This window comes from Mesoplodon densirostris, chromosome 18 (assembly GCF_025265405.1).
Source record: "Mesoplodon densirostris isolate mMesDen1 chromosome 18, mMesDen1 primary haplotype, whole genome shotgun sequence".
Lineage (NCBI taxonomy): Eukaryota > Metazoa > Chordata > Mammalia > Artiodactyla > Ziphiidae > Mesoplodon > Mesoplodon densirostris.
In genome coordinates, this window is record NC_082678.1 from 18,890,547 (window position 1) to 18,916,605 (window position 26,059).

The window sequence follows — 26,059 nt, forward strand, 5'->3', positions numbered from 1 at the left end:
GAAAAGTTCCCAGCGGCACTTTCTACAGGTGTCTTTCTCCCAGACGAGCGGAGCGACCGGATCCGGAGCGAGGCGAGCGGATCTGCGCGCAGCCCTCCCCGCCCAGTCCGGAGAAGCCAGGGGTCCCGGTCCTCCCCTGCCTCCCCGCCCCGAGTGGCGGGCGCCCCGAGGGGGCGGGCTCGACTAGGTGGGTCCCGGCCCTCACCTCACCTGGAACTCCAGGCCAGCCCCCGTCCGAGGCCTCCGCGTCCGGCTCCGCTCGCTCCGCCGCGAGCCCACGGGCAGCTGGGCGACAGTCTCCTTCCTGCTCACCTCCGGAGCGGCGAGCAGGGGGCGGAGCCGCCGCTATTTACATAAATGGTGAGCCGGCCGGGCCCGCGGAACCCGGAGCGAAGAGCCCCAGCGGCCCGCCCCCCCGGGCCTGGCCCCGCCCCCGGTAGCGCAAAGCCTTAGAGGCCGAGCGCAGCGCGGGCGCCCTCGGGGAGGGCGGGGGCCGTGATCCGGCCAATCCGCGGCTCCGTGGACCTCGGGGGCGGGGCCGAGGCCCGCGTGAATATGTACGAGGGACTGCCGGCCCGCCCTCGGCCTCACCTGGGCGCATCTGATCGCAGGACTCCGCGCCGCGCCCAGTGTCCCGCCGCCTCCCGGAGGAGGAAATAGTTCCCGGAACGCGCGGCGGCCCCGGGCCACCTCCTAAGCCCGAGGAACGGTCCCTCCCACAACCTGGCCCCGAGCTGCCCCGGAGGGAGGAGCAAAGCCCGGCCGGCTCTTCCTGAAAGCGCCCAACCCAATCAGAGAGGGTGACTGGCGAACACAGGGCCAAGTTTCGGGACCCAAGAACTAGGTGGTTTGGGGACTGGGGCGTCGCCGAGGCGCCTCCTCTCTGGGCGGCCCCCAAGCCTGGACCTTCCTCCGAATCACCGGCAGCAACAGCGACCGGAGTTTTCAGCACGACGAGGGAGGGGATTAGGAACGAGGAGACGAGCAGAAGGGGCGCGGAGGCCAGGCCGTGAACTGCACGCTCCACCGCACAGCTCAGAAAGACTAGGATTCAAGCCACACCGACAAGTCGACTCTCGGCCGCCCCTCTACCCGGACCTGGCTGCCTTCAGGGAAGGACCAGTGGAGTGCCATCTTCCCTCCTTGGACTACCCTTCTGAAAGCCAAGCTAGCTAGAAGTCAGTGACTTCCCAGAGAAAGGGTCGGGTCGCATTCCTGCCCTCCCGAGGGCTGCTCTTAGCTCTAGCACCAGAGAACGCAGCGCTCTCTGTGGGTGGATACAGCAGGGGTGAGTGCCTGGGGCCAGTTCCACGGACAATGGTATGGAGGGTAGGGAGGACTCGTCCAGTACATCCAGCCACAGCAGAAAAGGGATCTATTTTTTAATGGCTTTGGCTTTATCGCAAGAAGCAGGCACCCTCTCATTTAAAGGCACGGAGTCCTCTCTTCTGCCCCGCCTCGCTGGTCTCTGAAATCTAGTCCTGAGTTCCAAGGGGATTTACTGCAAGGCAGCAATCTCAGGCCTGGGGCATGGAAGCGCTGCAGCAGCCAGGTAGCGAGGGCAAAGCTCCCCTCTCCTGCAAGCATCAGACACCCAGGGCCAAAGCCCAGACTAGCCTCTGAAGCTACAGGTCAGAGTCCGGGTGTAGGAGGCAACTGAGATGGTCCCTGAGAGCAGACAGTCCGGGTCCCTCAGAGCAGACCCCAGGCCCTGCCAGAGCTGCGTGGTCAGTGCTCCAGATCCCTGGGTAGCGTGAAGTCCCTGAAGCTGTAGAAGGAGATGTCTCCGTGATCCACCAGGGCAAAGATCAGAGGAACATCCCCGCTCTGGTAGGACAACCGCTTGAGGGTGCAGAGGTCTGGGACTGGCTCATCAAATCTGCGAGAATCAAGGTTAGACTGAGACCTGAACAGAGCCCACCCATAGGCTTTGAGAACCCAACCCTCTGAGGCTCCCAGGGAAGGGCAATTCCCTTCCCTGGTTGGGGTACAAGAAGTCTGGCCCCTGGGCTCTCCTGTCTGCAAACTGCACAGCTCTGATTAAGTTCTCCAAGTAACACCCAGAGCCCTGGTTGGGTAAGGGGACTAGGAAGAGTAGGGTTCTCGCCACTCTTAGCCTGGAAATCCCTCTGATTCACACCCCTTCTGCTGGGTGAGCCTGGGACTAAAGTGGCACAGGAGACTACTCGAAAATGCCAGGAACGCAAGGTGAGGATTGGGAGGCCTGGGTTCCTGTAGCACTAACTGGCTATGGGGCCTCTCTCTGGACCGCTGGTTCTTCTCAGGGACTGATGAACTAGCCAGGGGCATGGAGAGGAGGTCCAGCTAGTTTATGAGAGAACTGGCAGCAGCCCGGGGGAAGTGCTCGCTGGTCCCGTACCCACTAATGCACATCCGGACATAGGGCTTGCCAGGGTTATTCTTTCGGAAGGTGGCCACGGCGTCAGCCTGGTAAACATCAAAGCTGATCTCCAAGCCCCCAGACTTCTCCACCAGCCTGAGGACAGAGTGAGAAACCTTAGGAAACAGGGGCTCTCCTCCCCCATCTTTTCTTTCCACACCACCCTTTCCCTCCCCCAGTTCCTCCAGGGGGACTAAGGAGGGACAGCTACCTTATCTGAGAAGCTGGGGGAAAATCTACTCTTGTCTCTCACTCCTCCCTCTCCCCTAGATATACGTGAATATTAGCCAGGGTAGGGGTCCCTAGAATGATTCCCCCAGCTAATGCCCAACTTCAGGAGTAAAACCCCAGCTGCCAACTCCTGCCGGCACCCAAAGTACTGTGGAGACAGGCACTACCTGGAAACTCACCGCGCACCTCCATCAGCAAGGTGTGTCGTCTGCAGCACAGAGATATGCTGAAGGACTGTGGCTACAAGGATGGTGAAAATAAGGCGTTGGTGAGGGCAGTCAACCATCCAGACTCCCCCTGACATTTCTGAATCTGCCATCTAGTTTAGGATTACCAGATTTAGCAGATTTCTTTTTTCTTTTTTTTTTTTTTTTTTTTTTTGCGGTACGCGGGCCTCTCACTGTTGCGGCCTCTCCCGTTGCGGAGCACAGGCTCCGGACGCGCAGGCTCAGCAGCCATGACTCACGGGCCCAGCCACTCTGCGGCATGTGGGATCTTCCCGGACCGGGGCACGAACCCGTGTCCCCTGCATCGGCAGGCGGACTCTCAACCACTGCGCCACCAGGGAAGCCCCAGATTTCTTTTTTTTAGTATAGGTATGCCCCATGCAACTTTTGGAATATACAGATACTAAAAAAAATTAGTTGTTTATCTGAAATTCAAATTTAACTGCTCTAACAACACGACTCTAGTTACTTACAACTCACCATGTTCCCATTAAGGACTGTAGTTCTGAATTCGCTAACACAATTCTTGCCTATTAGTTCTCTATTCTTAACATGCAGGGCATACAAGAAGCTTTCCTTTTATCTGACCAATATATCACCCCCTTGTTCTCCTCTGACAGAGGTGGGAGAACAGGGAACCACAGCCAGTTGGTGGCAGAGCCACTCCACATGCATCTCGTTTATGATTTTAAGGACGTGGTTGTAGTTTTCATTCCTCCTCACCTCTCCTTGGGCACTGACTTGCCATTTCTAAACCTTCCCACCTGGGTGTCTTTGCTGCCTCCCAGAATGGACTATCCTTGTGGTTTCCACTCCACTGATAGCTCTCTCCTCCCCCATCTTTCTTAAGCCTCCATCAGCTGTGGTCAATCCATGCCCCGTTCAAAGTCTTGTGGCCCATGGCAGGATGAGGGGGTACCTGGGGAGTCTGCCTGACCGGGACTCAGCAAGGGCGTGACAGGCTGGTCCCACAGGTGTGGGGGGCGGCTCCGGGTCTTCTGCAGGTGCCGCCTCTGCAGCAGCTGCTTGTACTCCTGCCAGCTGGAGCAGCGCTGCACCTCGGGATCCAAGTTTACATCCTCCCGGAAGCGCTGGGCCTCCTCTGCCTGTTGCTCCCGTTCCCGCCTGGAGAGCTTCTCCTTCCGCTGGTTTAGCTTCTGGCACCAGGACTCAGCGTCTGTCTCCCGCCCTGCCACGTTGGCCGGGAGCAGCTCTGGGGCGGGGGCAAGCAGGAGAGTATGGCGACTATCTGAAGCCATGTTGGGGAAGGAGATCTGCTCAAAGTTCCAGCGTGGCTTGCAAGCCCCCGTGACCCCGTTCTCCATTTTGCCACTCTCCTGGCTGCACCGCACCCCCTCCGTGGCCAGCCCAGGGCAGGGCTCCAGGGACCCCAGAAGCTGAAAGGGGCCCATGGGGCCTTTTACGGGGCTTGACTCCTGGGATTTCTCCTCTGGGCATCGGCTGTTCTGGTATCGGGGAGGTGGGCTGGAGGTTGCCAGGCTCTCGGGTGTCCCATCCACCCCCTGCAGGGGGTTCTCCAGGGCCTTGGGCTTCTTATTAATGGACCTGAGGGACGTGGGGAGGAAATGCAGCACATCTGCTCCTGACTGCCGAGGTGCACGCGACCCACACGTGCCCTACAGCCTCCCTGAGCCCAAGCCCAGCTCTTAAGCCCGGGCATTCTCCAAGGCCCAAACACCAGCACTCCCTCAAAGCTCTCCCTGGGGAGTGGCCGTGTGGGGAGCATTACTGAGAGCTGGAGCTCCTCCTCTTCCTCTTGCCATTCCGATCCTCCAAGCGCTGGACACTGCCATCCAAGTTCAGCTGCCTCTCGTAAGGGGACAGGACGGAGCTGTGGGCGAGAATGGGGCAGGCAACAGATCCACCTCCTCAGTCTGGTGCTCCCCATGGAATGTGTGAGGGACTGGCTCAGAGTAAGTCATGGACCAGGGGCTAGAGCCATCACCAAGGGCTAAGGCCCCAGGCAGACCTGCACACGGGGTACATGGGGGCAGACACAGGGGCCTGCCCATGCATCTTTGTCCAGGCCTCTGGGTCTCACCAATGGCACCTTTGAACAGAGGTTCCCTGAAACCAGGGCTCCTGCAGAGCCAGCAATAAATAATTAATCCCTAGTGAGAAAAATCAGGAGGACGAGAAAACTTGGAAAATCAAGAAAAATAAAAATAAAACCCATAGATACTACTGTAACGTTGTTTCTTACAAACACACATACTGTCTTCCTAACGCTGTTTCTTACAAACACGCATACTGTCTTTCTCCATGTTTCTCCCTCTCAAAAATAACATTGTACTAACATACTACCGTGTAGTCTTTTTTTACACTCAACAGTATATTATGGACATTATTCATTCTTCCCTGCCATGATTTTTTTATGGCTGTGAGGCTGTACTGTCCAATACGGTCGCCCTAGACAAAAGGGGCTATTTAAGTTAAATTTAAATCTATTAAAATTAAACAAAATTAAAAATTCAGTCCCATGGTGACACAAGCCACGTATACTGGATAACACAGACACAGACCATTTTTATCACTACAGAAAGTTCTATCAAATAGCATTGCTCTAAGGGATAAACTTTAATCTGTGTGACCATGCTTTCCCTGTTGGGCTTATAGTATGTTTCCAAGATCACTGATTTCGCAAAGTGATGGTGTTTCATGTAAGCTCCCCACTAAATACAAGTTCTGTGGGGGCAGTGATTTTGCTCTCTGCTATTCCTCAGCAACCAGCATAGGGCCTGGCACCCAGTAGGTAGCCAATAAATACTGTTGAACAAATGACTGAATGAATAAACACGTTTCACAGGTGAACTTACACACACATCTGTGACTATTTCCTTAATATATGTTTCACTTTCAGGAATTAAAGGATGTGCTTGTTCTAGAGCATTTCTGACATACTGTGAACCTGCAAAGGCTGTACCAGTTTCTCCTCCTGAGCCTGAAAGTCTCTGTGGCTCTTAGCTGTGCTGGATTACTAAGGTGTTGATCCTCAGAAGACCCAGAAGGAAAGAACACTTAACCTAGCAAAAGGAATGTGAAACCCTACTCAACTGTTAATTCCTCACTTGATCCTTCATTCATATTTTCACTTAACAAATCTGCTTGCACACCTACTAAGTGCCAGGCACTGTTCCGGTACCGTATCTCCATTCTCACGCTGAGCTGTAGGTGCTCAGTTGTTATCCGTGGAGTGAACGGGCTGAAGATGGGGCTCAATCTGATAGCCCAGGATAAGGTGAAATGACCCAGATTTGTCCCAACATGGCTCTCAATAGAGCACCTCCAGCCTGTTCAGAAAGCTGCAGTTCCCCAAGGATTGCAGGTAAGGAGAGGCCACTTTCTACTTTGGGGCCAGTCAGCCAGGTTTCAGGACTAGAATACATTCGAGGGAAATAAGATAGGGATTTACCTTGCTTGGAATCGTCGAAGCACATAGCCCAGTCTCTTCAGGTGACTGAAGACCTCATAAGACAAAAAAGTAGAGGTCAGACGTCCACTTTTGAAAACAAGTAGTTTCTCCAGACAGAAGCCATTCACCACACCCCCAGATTCCAAACCCTGGGACTGGTAGGACCATACTCCATTATAAACGCTTTCCCCAAACTAAGGTCTCAAGTCTCTGAATTCCTGTCTCTCCCTTACCTTACTGTGGCCACAAACGACATTTAGCGGTTTCTTAAACACAAATCCCAAAAAGCTGATAATTGATGGACCAGGAAAAAAACTACACCCTAGAATATTCAGATACCAAAGCTGTCACCAGTGAAGCTCCTGACTACAATAAAGACAAGATAGCAGAAGGTGGTGGACACCTGGCCGCCCCGCAGCACCTCCACAGATGGGTGGGATGGGGGGAATAGTCTTTGGATGAACCACATGTTCATCCTTGTGTCCCTGTATCCATATCTGAGAGATGTAGGCAGGAATGCCCCCAGCTTGCTTGATCTCTCAAGCCTTCAACATAGCCAAGCACTTCTTCCTGGAAAGACCTTCTCTTGGCTTCTGTGATGCCACCTCTCCTGGTTTTCCTCCTGCATTGCCAGACCCTCTTCAGTTCCCTTATCTTCCCCCTGACCTTCCCAGGTTAGAGTGCCCCAGGTCTCAGACACAGCCCTCTACTCTGGCCACACCTCCGTACAGCCCAGTGGGGTTTGAAATACCATCCATGCCATCATGGTGTCCACATTTCTGTCTCTAGCCTGGTGCCCCTCGTCCTCTTTGTCTTTTTCCTGGCACTCAGCTGTGAAGTCAATCATCCATTTGCTTGCTTACCTATATATTACCCAAGGGCCACCACTAGGATGTAAGCACCATGACAACAGAGCCCTTGCAGGTCTTGTAGCCTTAGCACATGGCTCTGTGCCTAGCACCTCAGAGGTACTTATAAATACTCATTAGTTCAGTGGATGGGTGGCTTCTCTCCCGGGAGAGGGTGGCAGATACCTGGTACTGCAGGAAAGTCATGGTGTCCTCAGTCAGCAGCAGCTGGTAGGCCTCTTGGATAGACAGTGGAAGGTCTTGGTGGAAGAGCTGGATAGAGCCCTGGAAGCGGGGCCAACAGCTCGGGTTGTGAACCGTCCCTGCAGTGGCACAGCCAATGAGGCAACTTCCCTGCTCTGATATCTGCGTGCTACGACCCCCTCATCACAGCAAGAATAGGGCCAACCAGGAAGGGGAGGGGGGAGAGGGAGGCAGCAACCACTAACTTCGACTGGAATGCCTGCTCTCTGCGTGGTATTCTTGTCTCCTGCTCTAGAAATCAGGTCACAAGCTCCCTGAATACTCAGTTGTATATACTTTTTCTCCAATAAAAACGTCCTTCTGGTTCCTTGGTCCCAACCCTTTCTCCACTCTCCCAGGGCCCCACTCACACACTCCAGCAGATACAAGGCCTCTTCCGGGTGAAGCCGCTGCCGGCCCTGCTCTGAGAAGCCCATGGTCTGCCAGAATTTACCCTGCGTGGGATCCAGAGCAAATGTCACAAAGGAGCCAGGAGGGCAGAGAAGGCGGGTCCCCTGTCTTGAACCCCACCGCTCACCGCAGGAGACTTCAACTCCACGAAGCCTTCTTCCGGTCTCCACTCGGCGGCCACCAAACTGCCCCTGGCGAGGAGTAGGGAGGGGTCCATCTCAGTCTACTGGATTAGTCTACCGGGTCCGTCCGCCCCGCTTCGCCCCCGCCCCGGCCCGGCCCCCTCACAGGCGCTCCACGCGCTCCTCCGCCAGCAGCTGCCAGAGCTCCTCGCGGCACACTCGCAGTCGCTCAGCCTGGGCCGCTGAGCCGTCGGGGAGGAAGTCCTTGGGGCCATGCGAGCGCTGGGGCAGCTTCTGGGACCTGGAACGGGCAGCGAAGAGCTCCGGGGCACTGGGGAAGGAAGGGAAGCGGGGTTAGCGCCGCGCAGTCGGGGCCGCTCGGCCCAGGCCTGGATCCCAGTGCCGGGTGCCCGGGCCCTTCCCGGCGCCCACTCCGCGGTCCCGGCGCCTCCCCCGGGCCGGGCCGCGCCGCACCTGAGCACGCGCCCGGCAGGCACCTCCACCGAGGCTGACCCGGGTTCGGGATCCATGGGGTTGAGGTCTGCCGCTGCGCGCGCGCGCGCCCCGCCCACGCCCCGCCCACCGCCGGAACTCCGCGCGGCCCTAGCGCCCGCGGATCCTACCTCTACTCCTCGGGTCTCCGGATCAGTCCACCTGCTTTCCACCTTCCTGGGTGTCCTGGGTCCTAGAGGCTGCCCACAAACATGTGCCTCGATTCCAGGGGCGGAGAGCTTGCAGGTTTCTGGATTTGGAGGCGCTCCCCTCTCCTATCCCCAGCCCGCCTCTGGGCTTCTCTCTAGTAAAACTTGAGGAGCCCGGCGTTAGAAAAGTGTAGTATGAAGAGTCAAATGCGTGACCCTCCCCACCGCAGCCCTGGGATGCTTAGTCCCCACCACCCAGGCTGGACAGGGAGGTTAGAAGAGGGGGTTTAGAGAAGGGAGAGCTTTGGGTTCCTGAATTCCACCTTCACAAACTGAAGGTCACCGAGGGCTGTCAGGTGCAGTCTAGGGAGGTTCGGAGTTCCTTCAGGGTCTTCCGTTGGGCCCCTTCCTAGAGGGTCCGAAGCCGGGTTTCCAGGGCCGGGGCGGGTTGGGGGGAGGCGCTGTCCGACCCACGATGGTGCTGAAGCGCCACCCCAGCCCATCATTAGCACCTCCTCAAGGCTGGGGTCCCCGCCGCCGCCGCCACCGTGGGTCGTTCCGACACGGTCCGCTAGGTGGCACCATTGCCCCGACCAGTGGCTGTGGGTCGGCGACTCTGGCCGCGGGCGGAGGTCGCCGCGGGAGTCCCGGGAAGGGCGAGGGTCAAAGAGGAAGGGGGGCTTCCCAAGTGGGATTCCTGGGTCTCTGTTCCCAGATTCCTTCACATCACGTCTTCTGTCCCACCCAGTCACAAACAGGGTATCTCACCATTCGGTCTGAACTCTAGAGCCCCGGGTCGCCCGGGGCTCCACAGCCAGGAGGCAGCTGCACGCACTCTCTGCCCCACCCACGCCGCTTCACCTGGGCGCATGCGCTGACCCGGCCAGCGTCCTCGGTCCGGACCAGAGAGAGGGGGCGGGGCCTGACGCGGATCGGGGCGGGGCCGTAGGCACTGACTGACAGTCCGACTGCGCTGCCGGGACGGTCCCTCCGCTCCCGATCCGGCCGGAGGGAGGGGGGAGGGGCGGGATTTCCTGCGGGAGGCGCCGAGCCGGCCTTGGAAAAGGAGAAGGAGGAGAAAAAGGGTAAGGGGGGCAGTGGGAGCCACCGTCCAGAGTGCCAGGGACGGAGCGGGACCTGCCGGACCCCCGGCGGGGAGGCTGGGAGAGGTGAGACTGCGGGGACTGATCTGGGGGTCAGCACCCTTGAGGGCGGGCACAAACTAACTTTTCTTGCGGGATCCGCGGGCGCCTTCATCTGTCGTGTCCTTCCGTCCTCTTCGCTCCCCTGTACCGTCTTCCCGCATCAATCCCTCCGGCGCTTGGCCCTCCCGGTCCCTCCCGCCGCTTTGTTCCCCGGTCCGCCTGGGCTGGGCTGGGTTGGGGGGTTGCGCGGCGCTGGACTGGCATTCCGGGGGGCGGGGGAGCCAGCCCGACCCCATGCACTGCCAGGGGCGCCCTCCCCCAATGTCGGCCGCGAGCCTTGAGCTGGAGTGCCATCTGCTTTGGGCTTGGGACTTTTGGGGAGTAGGAGGACCCCAGGTAGGGCCGCAGGCCTGCACAGGTCTCATGCCACAGGACTCGGGCAACAAATTCTCGGCCACCTAGGAACTGACGTAAGCTTTTCCAAAGTGAAGTCTGGGCTCTGGGCCTCAGATTCAGGCTTGGGAGGGCGGGCAGCCCCATTTACCAGCAGTGCCCCGGCTCTCACCTCTGTTCTCCGCCCAGCTGCTTCCCCATCCCACACAAGGGGTGAGGATGGGTCAACAACAGGTGCTGTAAAGCCTCCCTGTCCTGCAGGCAGACACCCCGCCAGAGATGGGGGGCCCTAACTCCCCAGTCCACCCTGTGAATTCAAAAAGAGCCCTGGGGCTAGGGCATCCAGCTATTACAGCAAAGCTTGGATAGGGAAGAGTCTGGGGGTAGGCACCTTCCACAGGGAGTGACCCCTGCCCGTCTGCCTGTGCCTGACCCTCTCAGGCCCCACCTCCTGGCCCACCAGTTGTCTGTGGGTGTCAGAGCCTCAGGCTGTGGAGAACAGGCTGCTGGCCCGACCTGCCCCCGTGTCGTGCTGCCAGGGCCTCTCCTACCCCAGGTTGAGGTGCTGCCAGGTGCCCTGGGGCCTCAGTGACTCAGCCTCCCCCTCCCAGAACACCACCTCCCTGCTTCCAAATACTCCTCTCATGCATGGCGGCTCCCTCCCCCTTTTGAGTGGCTCAGCCCCTCCCTTGACTCAGAAGGGCAGCCAGGGTGATTGGGGGACCCCCTGGAAGCCCTGTCCTGTTCTTTCTCTGAGCCCTGCTTCTGGGACCCTTACAGACTCTGGCCCAGCCTTCAGCAGACCTTCAGCGGACCACACCTTTTGCAGACCCCTGAGACATGTCCACCGCTGCTGACTGAGGTGTGAGGGAATGCTGGCTGCTCTCTGGGTGGGCACTGGTGCTCCTGAGCCACGTTGGAAAGATTGGCGCCCCCAGTCCTGGCCCATCCCTGGGCTGTCGGAAGCTGCAAGCTGATATCCGTTCAGATTTCCACACAGCCTCTGCCCCATCAGAGATCAGCTTTCCTGCTTGTGGTGGCAGCTCACGAAGCACCTTGAGGGGGCACCCATCAGCACCTAACAAGAAGCCCACTGCCTGGGACACCAGACACACTCCCCCTGGACACCTGGCCCTCCAGAGGGCCAAGGGATGGCACCCTGACACCTCGGCTTAGACCCGTTTCCCTGCCTCTGCCCTGGAGTCCTGAGCTCAGAGCCCAGCCCAGGGACCAGGATGGGTCGAGAACAGGACCTGATCCTCGCTGTCAAGAATGGAGATGTGACTGGTGTGCAGAAACTGGTGGCTAAGGTCAAGGCCACAAAGACAAGTGAGTACTTGCTGGGGTGACTATCCAGCTGAGACCCTCCCCAGAGTGCCAGGCTGTGGAGAGAGGCCTGGGTGGTCACTCTGATCTGGGGACTTGGGGTGGGAGTGCCTCTGTGTGGGAGAGCCAGTGAGGAAGTTGGGTCCCCCTTGCTGTGAACCCTTAGGCAAGTCACTTTACCTCTCTGGGCCTCAGTTTCCTCACCTGTAAAGTAAAAGGATTGAAGTACGTTCATTCTAATTTTTTTGAGTGCCTATTGTGTGCCAGGCTCTAAGCACTGAGCCACAGCAGTGAACAGGACAAACTAAAAGTCCTGCCCTCATGGAGTTGCCTTTAGCAGGTGGTTTTTCCAATGTGTTCTTTGGAGCCGTGGGGTCTCTGGCAGTGAGATGGGAAAGACTGAATAGCTAGAGCTCAACCTCCACGCCCACCCCCCAGTTCAACCAGAGCATCTCTTGTGTTTTTGTCAGCTTGATGGAGATATCTGTAAGATAGCTTTTTAAAGGGAATTCTGCTTAAAACAAAGTTCAACATTATCTAACTGCTTACTAAAGCCCCCATCCCCCTGACTTATCTGCCTGTGTCCCCTGGGGGTGTGTGTCCAAAGTTAATTTTCTGGAGGTCTCTCTGCAGCCTGGGGTCTCTAGTCGACAGGGTTGTGGGAGCTCTGTGCACAGGTGGCCACACCTGACTTCCATCTCCTGAGTACCTCTGCAGTGAGACCCTGCAAGGAGAGTAGACCTCTGGGCTTCAGGGCAAGATCTCTGGACTGTCCCAGGAGGACACTGGACTTGTCCCCTTGAGTTCCTGGACGAGCAGGGACAGGAGATGGCTCCTGCCACCAGATTCGGGCTGGGGGAGAGAGGGTCCTTCTGGAGTGCTGGGGCTCTAGCCCAAGACACAGCTTGGCCCTCTGCACAGGAAGGAGTCCCCCAGGCTACCTGAAGATGTCCAATTATCCCCACCCACACCTGGGAGTGTGGGGTGCCAGAAGGAAGGATTTTAAGGGCCTGGGAGTTGTGCACGTGTGTGAGTGTCCCCACTTACACGCCAGGGCAGGACACCCGGGGAGTAGGGAGATGGAATCGTGAGGGGTGCTCTCTGTACCCTGGGGGAGTGGATGCAGGGTGAGCCCGATGGGTAAGGTGCCAAGGAGGGTCCAGGGAGGGCCCTGGAGGCCCCAGGGTGGGAGCCACTGCCCCTCCTCCCCTCACCTCTGTGTTGCTTTTGGCAACCTGCCCAGTAGGGCCTTGGTTGAGCTGCTGCTGGCCTCACAGCCCTGGGGCCTCAGACCTCAAAGTGAGGCCCTCAGGAGGGCAAGTGGCTGGAGGCTGGTGGCTGAAACCTTGCAGCCAGGCTCCTAGGCTCCGGGAAGCTCCCCTGTGCCCGGGGGGGAAACATCTGTGGAGGAAGATGATCCTTCCCCCCACTCCCCAGGGGACTTGCACAGAGTGTAGGCACAGGCACAGAGCGATAGGGTCCTGGAACCACCTGTCCCCACTCCCAGTCCTCTGAGAAGCTGGTGACAAAAAGGAGATCACAAGGTGACCTTTGCAGACCCTACAGTTTATGAAATATTGTAATCCCCTCTATTCCCTGGGAGATGGGTACTTCTACATGCACTTTACAGATAAGGAAACTGACACTCAGAGAGAGTTAGTGATTTGCCCAAGGTCACACGGCCATTGTGTGGCAGATCAAAGACAAGCCTGAGCCCTCTGCCCTGTGCTGCCACACTCGGCTGCCCATCAGAATTACCTAGAGAGAGTTCTGAAAGTACAGACTCCCCGGTCTCTCCCAGAATTACAGAATCATCACAGAGAGCCTAGGACTCTGCAAATCCGAAAGTTCTTCGGATGATTCTGAAGCAGTTCTGAGAAGGGAGGCTGGACACTCCTGCTCCATACCCAGGAAGGCAAAGGAAACTGCTGGAAGGGAGGTGGCAGGGCTCCCGTTTTTCCCTCTGGGCCGTGGCTAAAGCTTTCTGGCTGTCCCTCAGCCTGCTGCATCTGACATCTGGTCACTGGGGGCCGGCTTTCCCTGCCTACCCAGGTCCTCTTCAGGGAGCAGGTGGCTGGGAGGAGAGGGCTACAGTTGCCCTGGCCTTGCCTCTGACCTTCCTCCCTTCCTCCCCTGCTCCCTTTTCTGAGCTGTCTCCTTCTCTGGCCAGAGGAAATGGAGTGGGCTGGGGGCGGCCTGCTGAGCTCACATCCTCTGCCCGAGCCTAAATCAGGAGGAGTGACCCTTCCATCCGCAGAGCCAGGCCTGGGAAGAAGGTTGTACCGCAGGGGAAGTACCAGGAGCCACTGCCAAGAACCTAGGACCCTCCACCCTCCCATCAAGGTCCCCAGTTCAGTCCCTCTGAGCCTCTCCCCACCGCCTTTCCGGCCATTGTTCTGGAAAGAACAGAGCCACCCAGCCTGGCCCTGCCCCTGTTCCTGTCCCTTCTGTCATGTTGTCCTGCCACTCCCCGGAGGGGCTGCATCTCACCGCCGAGCTGCCCCAGCCCAGGCTGTCCAGGTTGGCAGTAGCTGGAGGGACTTTCTGTGCCTCTTCCCTGCTTGACCTCGTTGTCTTCACTGAGGCTCAGAGAGGTACCAGGGCTGGCCAAGGTCACACAGCCAGTAAGAGGGAGAAGAATTTGAGTCACGCACTTCCTGCTTCTAGGGCCCCTGTTCTTTCCACTGCCCTGAATGGTTCTGTGTGACAAGGACTTTCCAAGGGGGCTACAGGAAGGCTGGGAGGCCTGGGTTTCTTCCCTGTGGCCCCACCCCCTCACCTCTTCCGTCACTCTTTGACTCTATCTACCTTTTCGCTGTAGCGTATTCAGCTCAGCCCTAAGTGTAGCTGTCTCCCCCTCCCCATCCTGTGCTCCTCACTGCAGCCTTGGTCCCTCCCTATTGGAATGAGGCCCTGTCTTGCTGGGGTATTCAGGGGCCCACCAGGGCCTGGGGGGCAGGCCTGGACCAGCATGCTTGGCACCCTGCCCAGCCGGGTTGAGCCAGGCCTCCTCCTTCCCGGCAGGGGTGGGTTCCAGCAGGAGGCAGGGGCCCGCCTGTGACAGGCACTCTCCTTCCCCTCCGCAACACTCCTCAGGGCCCACCCCCTCCCACGCCCTGGCTCACACGTGGAGCACACCTGTCTGAACCCCGTCCCTGTCCCCGAGAGGGGGATAAACCAGCATCCTCCCCTTGCTCCCCGGGGCACAGAGCTCTCTGCCAGGAGCCTGTGGGTGCAGAGTCAGCAGTTACTCCCCTGACAGGGGCCCTGAGGGGACTGTACCAGCTTTCGCTGGAGGACAGCCTCTTGGTAATAATGGCTAACATGTAAGGAGTGCTGAATGGTGAGAGCTCCCATCTTTCACAAGGGTCAGGCATTGTACTCACAACCCCCGTGAGCAGCTTCTGTGATCAGCCCATTTTACAGATGAGGACACAACCCGAGAGGTCAAATGACTTGTCCAAGGTCACACCGCTAGTATGTGGCAGAGCCAGGGCGTGGTGAGGTCTGAGTGACGCCACCTTCCCCACTATGCTCCGCTCAGGGATGACCCAGGGCCGGGCAGTGTGGCCTTTGAGTCCAGCCCTGGCATCTGCCCTCTACTCTCGAGCTTCTGGTGCCCTCTCCTTTCTCTCCCAGCCCCCTCGGCCCGTGGGACAATGAGGCTCACTCCTTGGCCCATTCAGGCAGGAATGCCAACCATGCGCTCGTGGGACTGTCCTTTGAGGGCACAGCATGCCAGTCCCCCCCCCATCTCCGCCCCCTTTGACCCTATAAACAAGCGGGGCTGGGGGCCCAGGGAAGCCAGGCCACTGCTGCAGCGGCGCCCTCCAGCTGATGGGCCAGGGTGGGAAGCCATAGGGACTGACAGCTAAAGGGCCATGGGGCAGGTGCTTTCCTGCACTCCAAGAGGTCAGCTGGAGGCGGGAGGTGGGCGGGGAGGGAGCACTGGGTTAGGTGTGGGTAAGGGCGGATCATTCGAGGGTGCCCTGATGCCTCCCGCTCTGACCCCCAGAGCTCCTTGGCTCCACGAAGAGACTCAACGTCAACTACCAGGATGCTGATGGGTGAGCGGGAGCCCCCGTCCCTCTTGAAAACTGTGGGGGTGGGGGGCAGTGGAAAGACCTGGGGCCTAGAGTCCCTTCCCCTCTCAAACTTGGCCCTTGAAGCGTGTTTGTCGAGAGCTCAGGGCCCTGCCCGCGCGCCTGCCCATGGAGCTATCCCTGAGGGAGGGGAGGGGGCCCTGGTGCCTCTCTGAGGGGCCTCCTTGGGTCAGATTCCTGCTGGGCCCCCCTTTCTCCCTGGAGGGTAGGAGCCCTCGGGCTCCTGCTCCCACGGCCCCCTCCCCTGGGCCGGCTGTGAGGGAGGCCAGACAAACAGGCCTCTCAGCGCAGACACTGAGCCCTTTCATGCTGCAGCCCGGCTGCTCTGTGCTCCCGTGGCAGGGCTGGCAGGGTGGGGGGCTGGGGGTGCAGTGGGCAAATAACTCATCCCTGACAGCCCCCAGGATGGGTCTGCTGTGGAAGACCAGGATTTGGGGGCGGGGGGCCGCTCACTGACACCCCCGACCTTGTGTCCCACCACACCAGATTCTCGGCTCTCCACCATGCCGCCCTGGGGGGCAGCCTGGAGCTCATAGCCTTGCTGCTGGAGGCTCAGGCCACCGTTGACATCAAGGACAGCAATGGTGAGAGCCCAGTGTACCCGCACCCCAGACCCCGTGGTCAGAGTTTGCTCCTGCTACATCATAGCAATGCTAATAGATGTTGGCATAGTTTCTCTGAACTTGCAAATGCTTTACCTCCTCAGTCTTCACAGCCTTCTGGGGTAGTGGGTGGTACTGACATCCCATTATCCAGGTAAGGAAGTTGAGGTTACATCACCGTTACAAGGTCACCAGATCATCCGTGGTGGACAAGGTGGGATTCTGGCTTCAGCCCCAGGCAGCCGGACCTCTCCCTGACCAAACCCGGGTGAAGCCAGCTTCGCTTCTCCCCTCCAGCTGGGATGGCTCCAGACTCTGCTCAGTTCCCTCCTCCGGCCCCACGCCATCCCTCGACCTCCTTTAGAAACCCCTTCCCTCTGGCAGGCATGCGCCCGCTGCACTATGCAGCCTGGCAGGGCCGGCTGGAGCCCGTGAGGCTGCTACTGCGGGCCTCTGCGGCCGTGAACGCCGCCTCGCTGGATGGGCAGATCCCGCTGCACCTGGCTGCCCAGTACGGACACTATGAAGTGGTACGTGACGCTGCCAGCCTACAGGGGCACGGGGGCAGGGAGAGGGGGGCTGGCACGGGGGGCCGGCCAGGCCAGACCCCTCACTTGGCTCCCTCCACCCCAGTCAGAAATGCTTCTCCAGCATCAGTCCAACCCGTGCCTGGTCAACAAGGCCAAGAAGACGCCCTTGGACCTGGCCTGCGAATTTGGACGGCTCAAGGTGGGGCCTGCTGCCCTTGGGGTACTGGGTTCTGGGCATCTCTGGGGTCTCAGGAGGAGGCCCTACCTGAGTGCTGGTTGTTGCAGGTGGCCCAGCTGTTACTGAACAGCCACTTATGTGTGGCACTGCTGGAGGGTGAGGCCAAGGACCCGTGTGACCCCAACTATACCACACCCCTGCACTTGGCTGCCAAGAACGGCCACAGAGAGGTCATCAGGTACCCACCGGGGCCCCCCCAACATCCTCATCCTCTTCCGGTGGGACTGGCGACGTCCCCTCAGTGCCCTGCCCTGCTGCCCTCTTCACCCTCGCTCTGGATCTCTCTCCCAGCCTGCAGCAATCAGCTTCCTCTCCTTCCCCACCCCCTGCCCTCTGCCCTCTGCCCCAGTAACTCACCCTCCCCTCCACAGGCAGCTCCTGAGAGCTGGGATTGAGATCAACCGCCAGACCAAGACAGGCACAGCACTCCACGAGGCCGCGCTGTATGGCAAGACCGAGGTGGTGCGGCTGCTCCTGGAGGTGCGTGTGGACCCCTGGTCAGCCCGCGGGTGTGGACGGGTCCCCAGCGGGTGCTGGGTCCAAGACCGGCTGGGGAGGCAAGGGAGGGGGTCTCCACTGGCAACGTGGTGTTTTGCATATGGGTGGGGGCCATGCAAAGGGGCTGGAGAGCAGACGGACCTGGTTCAAGCCCCGGTTCTGCCTTTTACTAGCTGAGTGACCTTGAGCTCATCCTTGACCCTATCTCTGAGCTTCCACTTCCTCATCTGTAAAATCTGAAAATAGTAACTACCTGCTGGGTAGCTGTGAGAATTGGGAGAAGCAACAAACCAGGCGCTCAGCACAGGCTTACCCCGCACTGTGCACCCAGGGTGGGGTGGACGTGAACGTCCGGAACACATATAACCAGACGGCGCTGGACATCGTGAATCAGTTCACCACCTCCCAGGCCAGCCGGGAAATCAAGCAGCTACTGCGGGGTGAGTGTGTGGGGGAGAAGACCCAGCCCAGGAAGCAGAGCAGGAGCGGATATGTCACGCTCCTGGGCCCCGGGCTGGTCTGGGGGGTTGCTGCGGGGATGATGCGGCAGGGACCTGGGGGAGGGTCATGAACAGGGGACTGGAGGGGTGGGAAGATGCCCTAAGGACCCTCAGATGACACCTGTCCTTCTTCTTTTAGAGGCCTCAGGGATCCTGAAGGTCCGAGCACTCAAGGATTTCTGGAACCTCCACGATCCCACTGCCCTCAATGTCCGGGCAGGGGACGTCATCACGGTGAGGACCCAGTGCAGGCATTCCTTTGAGAACACAAATGATTGCTGTCAGTTACTTGGGCACCTACTGTGGATCAGGCTCTGTGTTAGGGTCTTTATATGCACGAGCTCGTTGAATTCTTCCCAGTCCAGGTAAGGTAGGTGCTCTTATCATTTCCTCTTTGGAGCTGACAAAATTGAGGCTTAGAGAATGAAAGCAGTTTGTCCAAAGTCACAAGCTAGCAAGCAGTGGAGCTGGGATCTGAACCCAGGCTGACTCCAGACTCTTGTTGGTATGCCCTGGAGGCACCCAGGGGATTGGGCTGGATGCTGGTGGCAGGGCCAGAACTGTGGGCCAGCTTGGGCACCAGAGGCCAGCTCCCCGGGGGGAGGGGAAGAGCTGGACCGCAGCTGCAGGGCTGGGCACTTGGTGCAGCGCGTGACCATGGCATCGTCCGTCCCCCTGCCCATCTGCCACAGGTGCTTGAGCAGCATCCCGACGGCCGCTGGAAGGGCCACATCCACGAGAGCCAGAGGGGCACGGACCGTGTGGGCTACTTTCCCCCGGGCATCGTTGAAGTGGTCAGCAAGCGGGTGGGCGTCCTTGCACCCCGCCTCCCCTCTGCGTCCACCACCCTGCGCCCAGGCCTCTCCAGGACACCACAGCCCCCTGCTGATGACTCCCTGCACCCCCTTACCTATGGCCAGCTGCCTCGGGTGGGCCTCAGCCCAGACAGCCCAGGTACCTCCTCCTGGGGGGGCAGTGCTGGGTACCGGGATAGACATCTGGCTCTGGCAAGCTGCCAGTCAGCTGTTGGCAGGGCCAACTGGGGCTCTAACCTCTTGGCTTCTGCCCCCTGCAGCAGGTGACAGGAACAGTGTGGGCAGCGAGGGCAGCGTGGGCAGCATCCGCAGTGCCGGCAGCGGACAGAGTTCCGAGGGCACCAACGGCCACAGCACTGGCCTCCTTATTGAGAATGCCCAGGTGGGGGGGCGGGGGGGGGCGTTGGTTGGGACCAGGGCCGGGCCCCCCACACCCACTGCCAGTTCCCCAAGTGAGAGTCAGCTCCTTCCCTGTCTCCAGCCACTGCCCTCTGCTGGAGAGGACCAGGTGCTGCCAGGACTGCACCCCCCATCCCTGGCAGGTAGGAAGGGAGACTGGGACCTGGGTGGGCTAGGAGAGGTGCAGGTGGGGAGGCTGAGGGCTTGGCACCCCTTCGTCCTGCCACCCCGATTCCATTTCTCTCCCTCCTTGAAGACAACCCAAACCACCGCCCTCTGGCCAACTACCGCTCCGGGGAGCAGCTCTTCACCCAGGACGTGAGGCCGGAGCAGCTGCTGGAGGGGAAGGTGTGACCTGCACTGGGGAGTGGGCTGCGAGCCCAGGGTAGGGGTTGGGATGGGCCTCAGTGTGGACTTAAGTCCCTGCTCAGACCAGGCCCCTGGGGAGGCTGGGGTCAGTGGCTGGTCTGTGGCCTTGGCACCACCCCCCCACCCCTGCCCCAGCCCCCGCCCCAGCAGACTCAGCTCCATTAACTTCACCCCTCCCCCCACACCACAGGACGCTCAGGCCATTCATAACTGGCTCAGCGAGTTCCAGCTGGAGGGCTACACTGCCCACTTTCTGCAGGCTGGCTATGACGTGCCAACTATCAGCCGCATGACACCCGAGGTAGGTGCTGCAGCGGGAGGGCAGTGCAGGAACCAGTGGGCAGAGGAGGGGGCCTGATGGCATGACTCTGTGTGGCAGGACCTGACGGCCATCGGGGTGACCAAGCCCGGGCACAGGAAGAAGATAGCCTCCGAGATCGCCCAGCTCAGCATCGCCGAGTGGTTACCCAACTACATCCCGGTGAGTGGGCGACGGGCACGGGCTCCCACCTGCAGCTGCGGCTTTGCACTGCCTTCCTGGCTTGGGGGCCGACGGTGCTGCTTTTGCAGGCAGACCTGCTGGAGTGGCTGTGCGCGCTGGGGCTGCCGCAGTACCACAAGCAGCTGGTGAGCAGCGGCTACGATTCCATGGGGCTGGTGGCCGACCTCACTTGGGAGGAGCTGCAGGAGATCGGAGTCAACAAGCTCGGTGAGGACTGCCCTGGGCCTTCTGGCTGGGCCCCCGCGTGCCTTGGAGGGTCTCCAAAATGTTTCGGGGGTCCAGGAGGGATGAGGGTGACCCTTCCCAGCCCCAGCTAACCCTTCCGCCTCTATCCACCCCTCTCAGGTCATCAGAAGAAGCTCATGCTGGGGGTGAAGCGGCTGGCTGAGCTTCGGCGGGGCCTACTGCAGGGGGAGGCCCCAGGTGACGGCGGCCGCCGGCTGGCCAGGGGCCCGGAGCTGATGGCCATCGAGGGGCTGGAGAATGGGGACGGTCCGGCTGTGGCTGGCCCGCGCCTCCTCACCTTCCAGGGCAGCGAGCTGAGCCCAGAGCTACAGGCGGCCATGGCAGGGGGTGGCCCTGAGCCGCTCCCCCTGCCCCCTGCCCGCTCCCCCAGCCAGGAGAGCATCGGGGCACGCTCACGGGGTTCCGGGCACTCGCAGGAACAGCCTGCCTCCCAGCCCAGTGGCGGAGACCCCAACACCCCACAGGAGAGGAATCTTCCAGAGGGCACAGAGCGGCCCCCTAAGCTTTGTTCCCCACTTCCTGGCCAAGGGGCCCCCCCTTATGTTTTTATGTACCCCCAGGGCTCGCCCTCCAGCCCAGCCCCAGGGCCGCCTCCTGGCGCACCCCGGGCCTTCTCCTACTTGGCCGGCCCGCTGGCCACTCCTCCAGACCCGCCTCGGCCCAAGCGCCGGTCCCACAGCCTGAGCCGCCCCAGCCCGGCCGAGGGGGAGGCCGAGGGGGAGGCCGAAGGGCCAGTGGATAGTGCCTTGGGCAGTTACGCCACCCTCACTCGGCGACCAGGACGCAGCGCCCTCGCCCGGACCAGCCCCAGCCCGACCCCAACCCGAGGGGCGCCCCGCAGCCAGTCCTTCGCCCTGCGGGCCCGCCGCAAAGGCCCCCCGCCCCCGCCCCCCAAGCGCCTCAGCTCCGTCTCTGGCCCCACCCTGGAGCCGCCGCCGCCGCCAGATGGAAGCCCGGCGCCCAAGGAGGGGGCCCCGGGGCCCCGGAGGCGAACACTCAGTGAACCCACGGGCCCCTCGGAGCCCCCCGGTCTGCCCGCCCCGGCTGGCGCCGCATCGGACACGGAGGAGGAGGACCCAGGGCCCGAGGGGACACCCCCGTCTCGGGGCAGCTCAGGGGAGGGGCTCCCGTTCGCGGAGGAGGGGAACCTGACGATCAAACAGAGGCCCAAGCCGGCGGGCCCCCAACCCCGGGAGACGCCTGTGCCTGCTGGCCTCGACTTCAACCTCACAGAGTCAGACACTGTTAAGCGGAGGCCCAAATGCCGGGAGAGGGAGCCACTGCAGACGGCGCTCCTGGCCTTCGGGGTGGCCGGCGCCACGCCCGGCCCCCCTGCCGCCCTGTCCTCGCAGACCCCCGGCGAGTCCCCCTCGGCCTCTGCCAGCCCTCCCCGGCCTGACCCTAGCAGCCTCCCAAACCCCGGAGCTTCAGCCCCTCTCTCTCCCAGCCCCCCAACCCAGCCCCCCGTGGCTCCCTGCCCGGGGCCGGCTCTGGAAAACAGTCGGCGGCCCGGGGAGATGGAGCCCCCGGCTCCCCCTGCTGCCCTCCTCAAGGTGCCCGGAGCAGGTATGAGGCGGGACCTGCGGGGAGAGGGTGGTGTTGGCAGCGCTCGTGCCCAGCCCAGCTGAGTCACAAGACAACCTCTTTGTCTCTGCAGGAACAGCCCCCAAGCCTGTCTCTGTGGCCTGCACCCAGCTGGCATTTTCTGGCCCTAAGCTGGCTCCCCGGCTCGGCCCCCGCCCTGTGCCCCCTCCAAGGCCAGAGAACACTGGGGCCACGGGCCCAGGCCGGGCCCAGCAGAGACTGGAGCAGACCAGCTCATCCCTGGCAGCTGCCTTGCGGGCCGCGGAGAAGAGCATTGGTGCTGAGGAGCGAGAGGGGTGAGGGGTGCTGGGCGCTTCGGAGGGGGAGAAGGCGGGATGAGAGCAGCTCCACCCGAATCCTGAAGCCTTTTCCCAGGGTTCCGGGAATGATGGGAGGAAGATGTCACCGTCACGTTGGGCAGATCCTCAGGCTGGGGGGCCCCTATTGGGATGGGAGGAGCCTGGGCCTGGGGTCACCCGGATCTGACCTGCAGGGAATCCTGGTGGCCGCCACTTTAGAGGCACGTGAGCTTGGGCAAGTCACTTCTCCCTGTGAGCCCCAGCGTCTCTGTGCAAGGAAGGGAACGGTAACTCCTACTGCCTCGGGAAGTTGTAAGAATTAGGAGAAGATGCACGCAAAGTGCGCGCACCAACCACGCTCTCAGTAGCAGCCCCCTTGCCCAGGGCCGGCAGGGTGCAGACCGCTGGCTGATCTGACCTGGTCCTTCCCCTGCTGCAGCCCCCCGGGCACCTCCACCAAGCACATCCTGGATGACATCAGCACCATGTTCGACGCCCTGGCTAACCAGCTGGATGCCATGCTGGATTGAGCTGGACCTGCTGGCAGCCTGCAGCAGTGCCCACCGTGACCTTCCTCAGCCACTGCCTTTCCCCCGGCACGGACGCCGCCCCTGCCGCCCTAGCGGGGTCCCTCCTGCTGCTCCAAGCCAGCGGCTGTCGGCACTAGGGCTCTGGGAGGCAGCCCTCAGGGGAGCTGAGGGGACTCGTCAGAACCTGACACCTCAGCAGAGCCCCCTCCCAGTGTGTAACCTGAAGGGATGGCCCTGCCTTTTGGGCAGGGACCCTGGTGAGAGCTTCCTCTCCAGGAAGAAAGAGGTGGTGGCTGGGCTTCTAGAAGGGGTACCTCCTCTGTCCCCCCAGTGTCTCAAGCCCCTGTGCCAAGGCCCTCTGGCCACCCACTGTGCTGTCCTGGCGCCGAGAGGCTGGAGGAGGCGGTGTGTCTGGCCTGGTTCCCTGCAGGTGTTCACAGGACACGTAAACAAGCGGCCAGGCCAGCCTCCGCCCCTGCCTGCCCTCAGTGAGGCAAAGCTGGTGGGGGTGGGGGCAGTGGGATTCACAGGTCCCCCAAAGTCCAGACTTTCCCAACTGTAAATGTTATTTTTTAAGCAGAGAGAAATGCATATATTTTAAATGGAATTTATTCTATCTATAACTGCCTGAGAGGACGCAGTGGGGGAGGGTCTTCGGACCACAGCAAGAGCACCCCTGCCCGCCTTGGGGCTGGAAGCCTGACCTGGTTGGCCCAGGCCCCGGCTCTGTAACCATTAACCTCTTCCCCCAACTAACACCAATGAAAGTGTCATTCCACGTGATCGGGCTGTGTGTTTGGATCTGCGCCACAGACCTCTGAGCCAGGGGTCGCGCCTGAGCCGGACCCGAGAGCTCCCACTGATGCACAAGGAGGAAGGCTTGGGCCCTCCCCTCCTCACCTTTGCGGAGGGGCTCCGTCACCGGCCGAAGCCTTGGGTAGGTCCGTTAGTGGCTGCCTCATGGACCAGCCACAGGTTTTTCTTCAGGAATTTATCAGTTTTAATACAAACCAGTCTGTATTCATTCCTAAAAGGCTCATTTCCAGTAAAAAATAATAACACCAGTGAAAACATTCTCACAGGATAACTAGGGCCGGGGCTGAAAGGAGCCCTGGGCTGTACCCCAGGACTGGCTCTCTCCGCCAGCTTGAGGGCAGGCACAGGAGGAGGTTCCAGGGCCAGGCGGGGGATCTGCTTCATCTTCAGGTCTCTGTGTGAGACTCCCCCACAGAGGGAGGGAGGGAAAGTACTCAGGGCCAAATCCAGGCCTCTGCCCCAGGAACACAGGATGAGAGGGGCGCAGGCAGGATGAACCACCACCCCTGCCTTCAACAGTGGCCTAGAGAGCTGTTCGGACCTCCCACGGCTGCCCTCCCACAGAAGGTGGAAGCTCAGCCCCATGGCTCATGGCTCTGCCTGAAAACCCAAGAGCAGAGGGCGCTGCATTTGGTGACCCTGAAGGGGGGCGGCCCACAGGTGGAGGGGGCTGAGGGCCCCTCTATTAAGCGCACGAGGTCATACATTCAGGAGCCCAGGGGTCTCCCCCTGGTGAGGAAGAGCCAGACTGTCCCGACGCCAAGGCCACAGCTCAGCATCTCTTCAGTGATCCCCGGGGGCAGGACGAGAGCTGGGTCTGACACCGGGAGTTGGGCCTCCAACGCCATGGGGCGCAAGAGCAAACCCTGAAACATTCATGATATCAACTCCCCAGACTCAGAAATGGGTCTGGCTTTAGCCCTAGGATCCAGGGCAACTATGACCACCACGGCCAGTGGCTCAGAAGGGAGAGTTCATGCCCAGCTTAGTTTCAAACTGCAGTTTCTGTCGCTTCTGGTAGCGGACCCGGACCCTGGTGGGGCGGGAAATTAAAGTCCAGGTTAGCGCAGACCTCCAGACCGGGGGACGGGCAGGACACCCGAGGAGGAGGGCGGGACGGCAGTGGGAAGGCAGGGGAACGGTGCCCCAGGAGGTGACGGGCTTAGGGAACACACCCAGGCCCAGAGGGGGCACCCAGCCGGTGGCTCACCGAATCTCGTGCAGCTTCACGATCTCGTTGGTGACCACCACGAGGACCAGGGAGAGGCAGCCCAGGAGCCACGTCAGCAGAGGCACGTCCTCCAGGCCAAAGTGGACGTGACTGTCCCTGTGTGTCCACAGCTGCAGGTCCACTGCTGTCTGGACCACCTGCCCCAGCAGCCTGCAGGAGGTGGCAGCCCTGCATCAGCGGGGTCTCTTGCTTCCTTCCCTGCTTTTCTCAGCAGGAACAGCTTGAGGAGGGCACCCTTCAACCTCTGGCCCTAAGCCCGCCCTCAAATCACAGCCCCGCTGCAGCCCCTCCCCTGCTCCCACCCTCCATCCCAGAGAGACTCACACCACGGGCACGGTCACCGCCCACCAGAGGTTTGTCAAGGGGCTCTTTCTCCACAGGGGCTTGGTGCGATGCACGTGGGTGATGGAGATGAAGACTGGAGAAAATGGGGTCAGTGGCGGGTGTCAGACTTCACACGGCCAGAGGCCTGGTCCCCAGGGTGCCTCACCAGCCCCGGGGAGCCCCTCACCAGTGTGCAGGACAGTCAGGGCAGTGACGAGCTTCTGAGCCGGCAGCAGCCCGTTGGCCAAGTCGTCAAACCAGGCTGGAGCCGTTTCGGCGTGGCTGCCAAAGCAAGGCGTGGGCTCAGCTTCCTCTGGGCCCCGGGGAGGGAAACCAGGGCGGGGGTGTCGGGACGGGACCCACCTGGGCAGCATGATGGAGGAGCAGTTGGTGAGGTTACGGACCCGGGAGCTGTCGCAGAAGCTCTGCAGTGTGAAGCCAAAGCAGATGAGGCACGAGCTGATGGTGAGGCTGAACTTGAGCAAGAAGCAGAGCAGGAAGTAGTGCTGGGTCTGCGGGAAGAGGAGGCCCGTCAGGCCCAGGGGATAAGGAGCAATGATCTTTCCCAGCTCTGTACCACCCCTCCCCCTTGGTCTGGGGAAGTTCGGATGGAATTCCTCCCACCCCACACACCCCCGCTTCCCTCCCCCAAGGCTCAGCCCCCTCCATACCGACATTCCTCAGGAAAAGCCCAGGCTCACAGGGCTCCACGTTGCTTACCTTCTTAGGAATGGACTGAAGGTTTTTCCCCGTTGCCATAGACATGATGGAGCTATGGGGGGGTTTCCCCAGCAAAGAGATGCTGAAAAGCAGGAACTTCAGTGAAGGGTGGTGACTGTGACCCTCTGTCCCCCAATTCTCATGTGGGAAGGACTTCGGGAGTCCTGAGAGTGAGGGCAAGTCTGCTGGGCAGATGGGATAAGACAAGGGAGAGAGTGCCCCCGGGCCTCCTGTGCCAGAAGTGAGCACTGAGCATGGCTTCCTGAACCTGGGCTCCTGAGGACACTTGGTGACATCCCAACCCTGCCTGCCGGGGCATGGAGGGGCGGCCC

General features: G+C 60.6%; 3 protein-coding genes across 10 annotated transcripts in view; 1 reads left to right on the forward strand and 2 right to left on the reverse strand.

Moving 5' to 3' along the window:
• Positions 1–1,374: 1,374 nt before the first annotated feature.
• TSEN54 (tRNA splicing endonuclease subunit 54) lies at positions 1,375–8,460 on the reverse strand. 4 transcript variants are annotated; one of them, XM_060082401.1, is made up of 11 exons: positions 8,391–8,460; positions 8,083–8,247; positions 7,922–7,985; positions 7,755–7,838; positions 7,327–7,425; positions 6,293–6,345; positions 4,610–4,711; positions 3,779–4,425; positions 2,812–2,872; positions 2,381–2,497; positions 1,375–1,879 (listed from the first exon to the last, which is right to left on the reverse strand). In XM_060082401.1, exons 1-11 carry the CDS (start codon positions 8,444–8,446, stop codon positions 1,729–1,731), a joined length of 1,599 nt encoding a protein of 532 aa, XP_059938384.1. In that variant the 5' UTR covers positions 8,447–8,460; the 3' UTR covers positions 1,375–1,728. The 4 variants fall into 4 exon arrangements, with proteins under 4 accessions (XP_059938384.1, XP_059938387.1, XP_059938386.1 ...); XM_060082403.1 differs by having other exon boundaries at positions 1,717–1,879; positions 2,381–2,517; XM_060082404.1 differs by lacking the exon at positions 2,381–2,497.
• A 1,107-nt stretch (positions 8,461–9,567) lies between these two features.
• CASKIN2 (CASK interacting protein 2) lies at positions 9,568–23,419 on the forward strand. 3 transcript variants are annotated; one of them, XM_060082943.1, is made up of 20 exons: positions 9,568–9,642; positions 10,876–11,424; positions 15,437–15,488; positions 16,011–16,108; positions 16,511–16,656; positions 16,760–16,855; positions 16,942–17,072; positions 17,266–17,374; positions 17,724–17,832; positions 18,032–18,126; positions 18,585–18,846; positions 18,968–19,089; positions 19,189–19,249; positions 19,363–19,454; positions 19,666–19,776; positions 19,855–19,956; positions 20,046–20,184; positions 20,323–21,789; positions 21,881–22,103; positions 22,546–23,419. In XM_060082943.1, exons 2-20 carry the CDS (start codon positions 11,331–11,333, stop codon positions 22,634–22,636), a joined length of 3,600 nt encoding a protein of 1,199 aa, XP_059938926.1. In that variant the 5' UTR covers positions 9,568–9,642; positions 10,876–11,330; the 3' UTR covers positions 22,637–23,419. The 3 variants fall into 3 exon arrangements, with proteins under 3 accessions (XP_059938926.1, XP_059938927.1, XP_059938925.1); XM_060082944.1 differs by having other exon boundaries at positions 9,584–9,642; positions 10,925–11,424; XM_060082942.1 differs by having other exon boundaries at positions 9,593–9,726.
• TMEM94 (transmembrane protein 94) overlaps positions 23,245–26,059 on the reverse strand; it is a 35,866-nt gene continuing 33,051 nt past the window's right edge. For 2 of the 3 annotated variants that reach the window (XM_060082940.1, XM_060082939.1), the window contains exons 29-34: positions 25,728–25,809; positions 25,371–25,519; positions 25,195–25,289; positions 25,008–25,101; positions 24,663–24,833; positions 23,245–24,485 (exon numbers count right to left, since the gene is read on the reverse strand). In XM_060082940.1, coding sequence (XP_059938923.1) covers positions 24,413–24,485; positions 24,663–24,833; positions 25,008–25,101; positions 25,195–25,289; positions 25,371–25,519; positions 25,728–25,809 — 664 coding nt within the window. In that variant the 3' untranslated portion in view covers positions 23,245–24,412. Of the gene's footprint in view, positions 24,486–24,662; positions 24,834–25,007; positions 25,102–25,194; positions 25,290–25,370; positions 25,520–25,727; positions 25,810–26,059 lie in introns of those variants that run through there. The other variant, XM_060082941.1, reaches the window with a different exon arrangement.

Excerpts from the sequence above, each read along its gene's own strand:
- TSEN54 (XM_060082401.1), bottom strand. The coding sequence starts at position 8,446 with ATGGATCCCGAACCCGGGTCAGCCTCGGTGGAGGTGCCTGCCGGGCGC. Across the intron at positions 7,986-8,082 it reads GAGGAGCGCGTGGAGCGCCT|GGGCAGTTTGGTGGCCGCCG; the intron begins GTGAGGGGGCCG and ends ACTCCTCGCCAG. Across the intron at positions 4,712-6,292 it reads CTTCGACGATTCCAAGCAAG|CTCCGTCCTGTCCCCTTACG; the intron begins GTAAATCCCTAT and ends TCTCGCCCACAG.
- CASKIN2 (XM_060082943.1), top strand. The coding sequence starts at position 11,331 with ATGGGTCGAGAACAGGACCTGATCCTCGCTGTCAAGAATGGAGATGTG. Across the intron at positions 15,489-16,010 it reads AACTACCAGGATGCTGATGG|ATTCTCGGCTCTCCACCATG; the intron begins GTGAGCGGGAGC and ends CCACCACACCAG. Across the intron at positions 19,455-19,665 it reads AGCAGCTGCTGGAGGGGAAG|GACGCTCAGGCCATTCATAA; the intron begins GTGTGACCTGCA and ends CCCACACCACAG.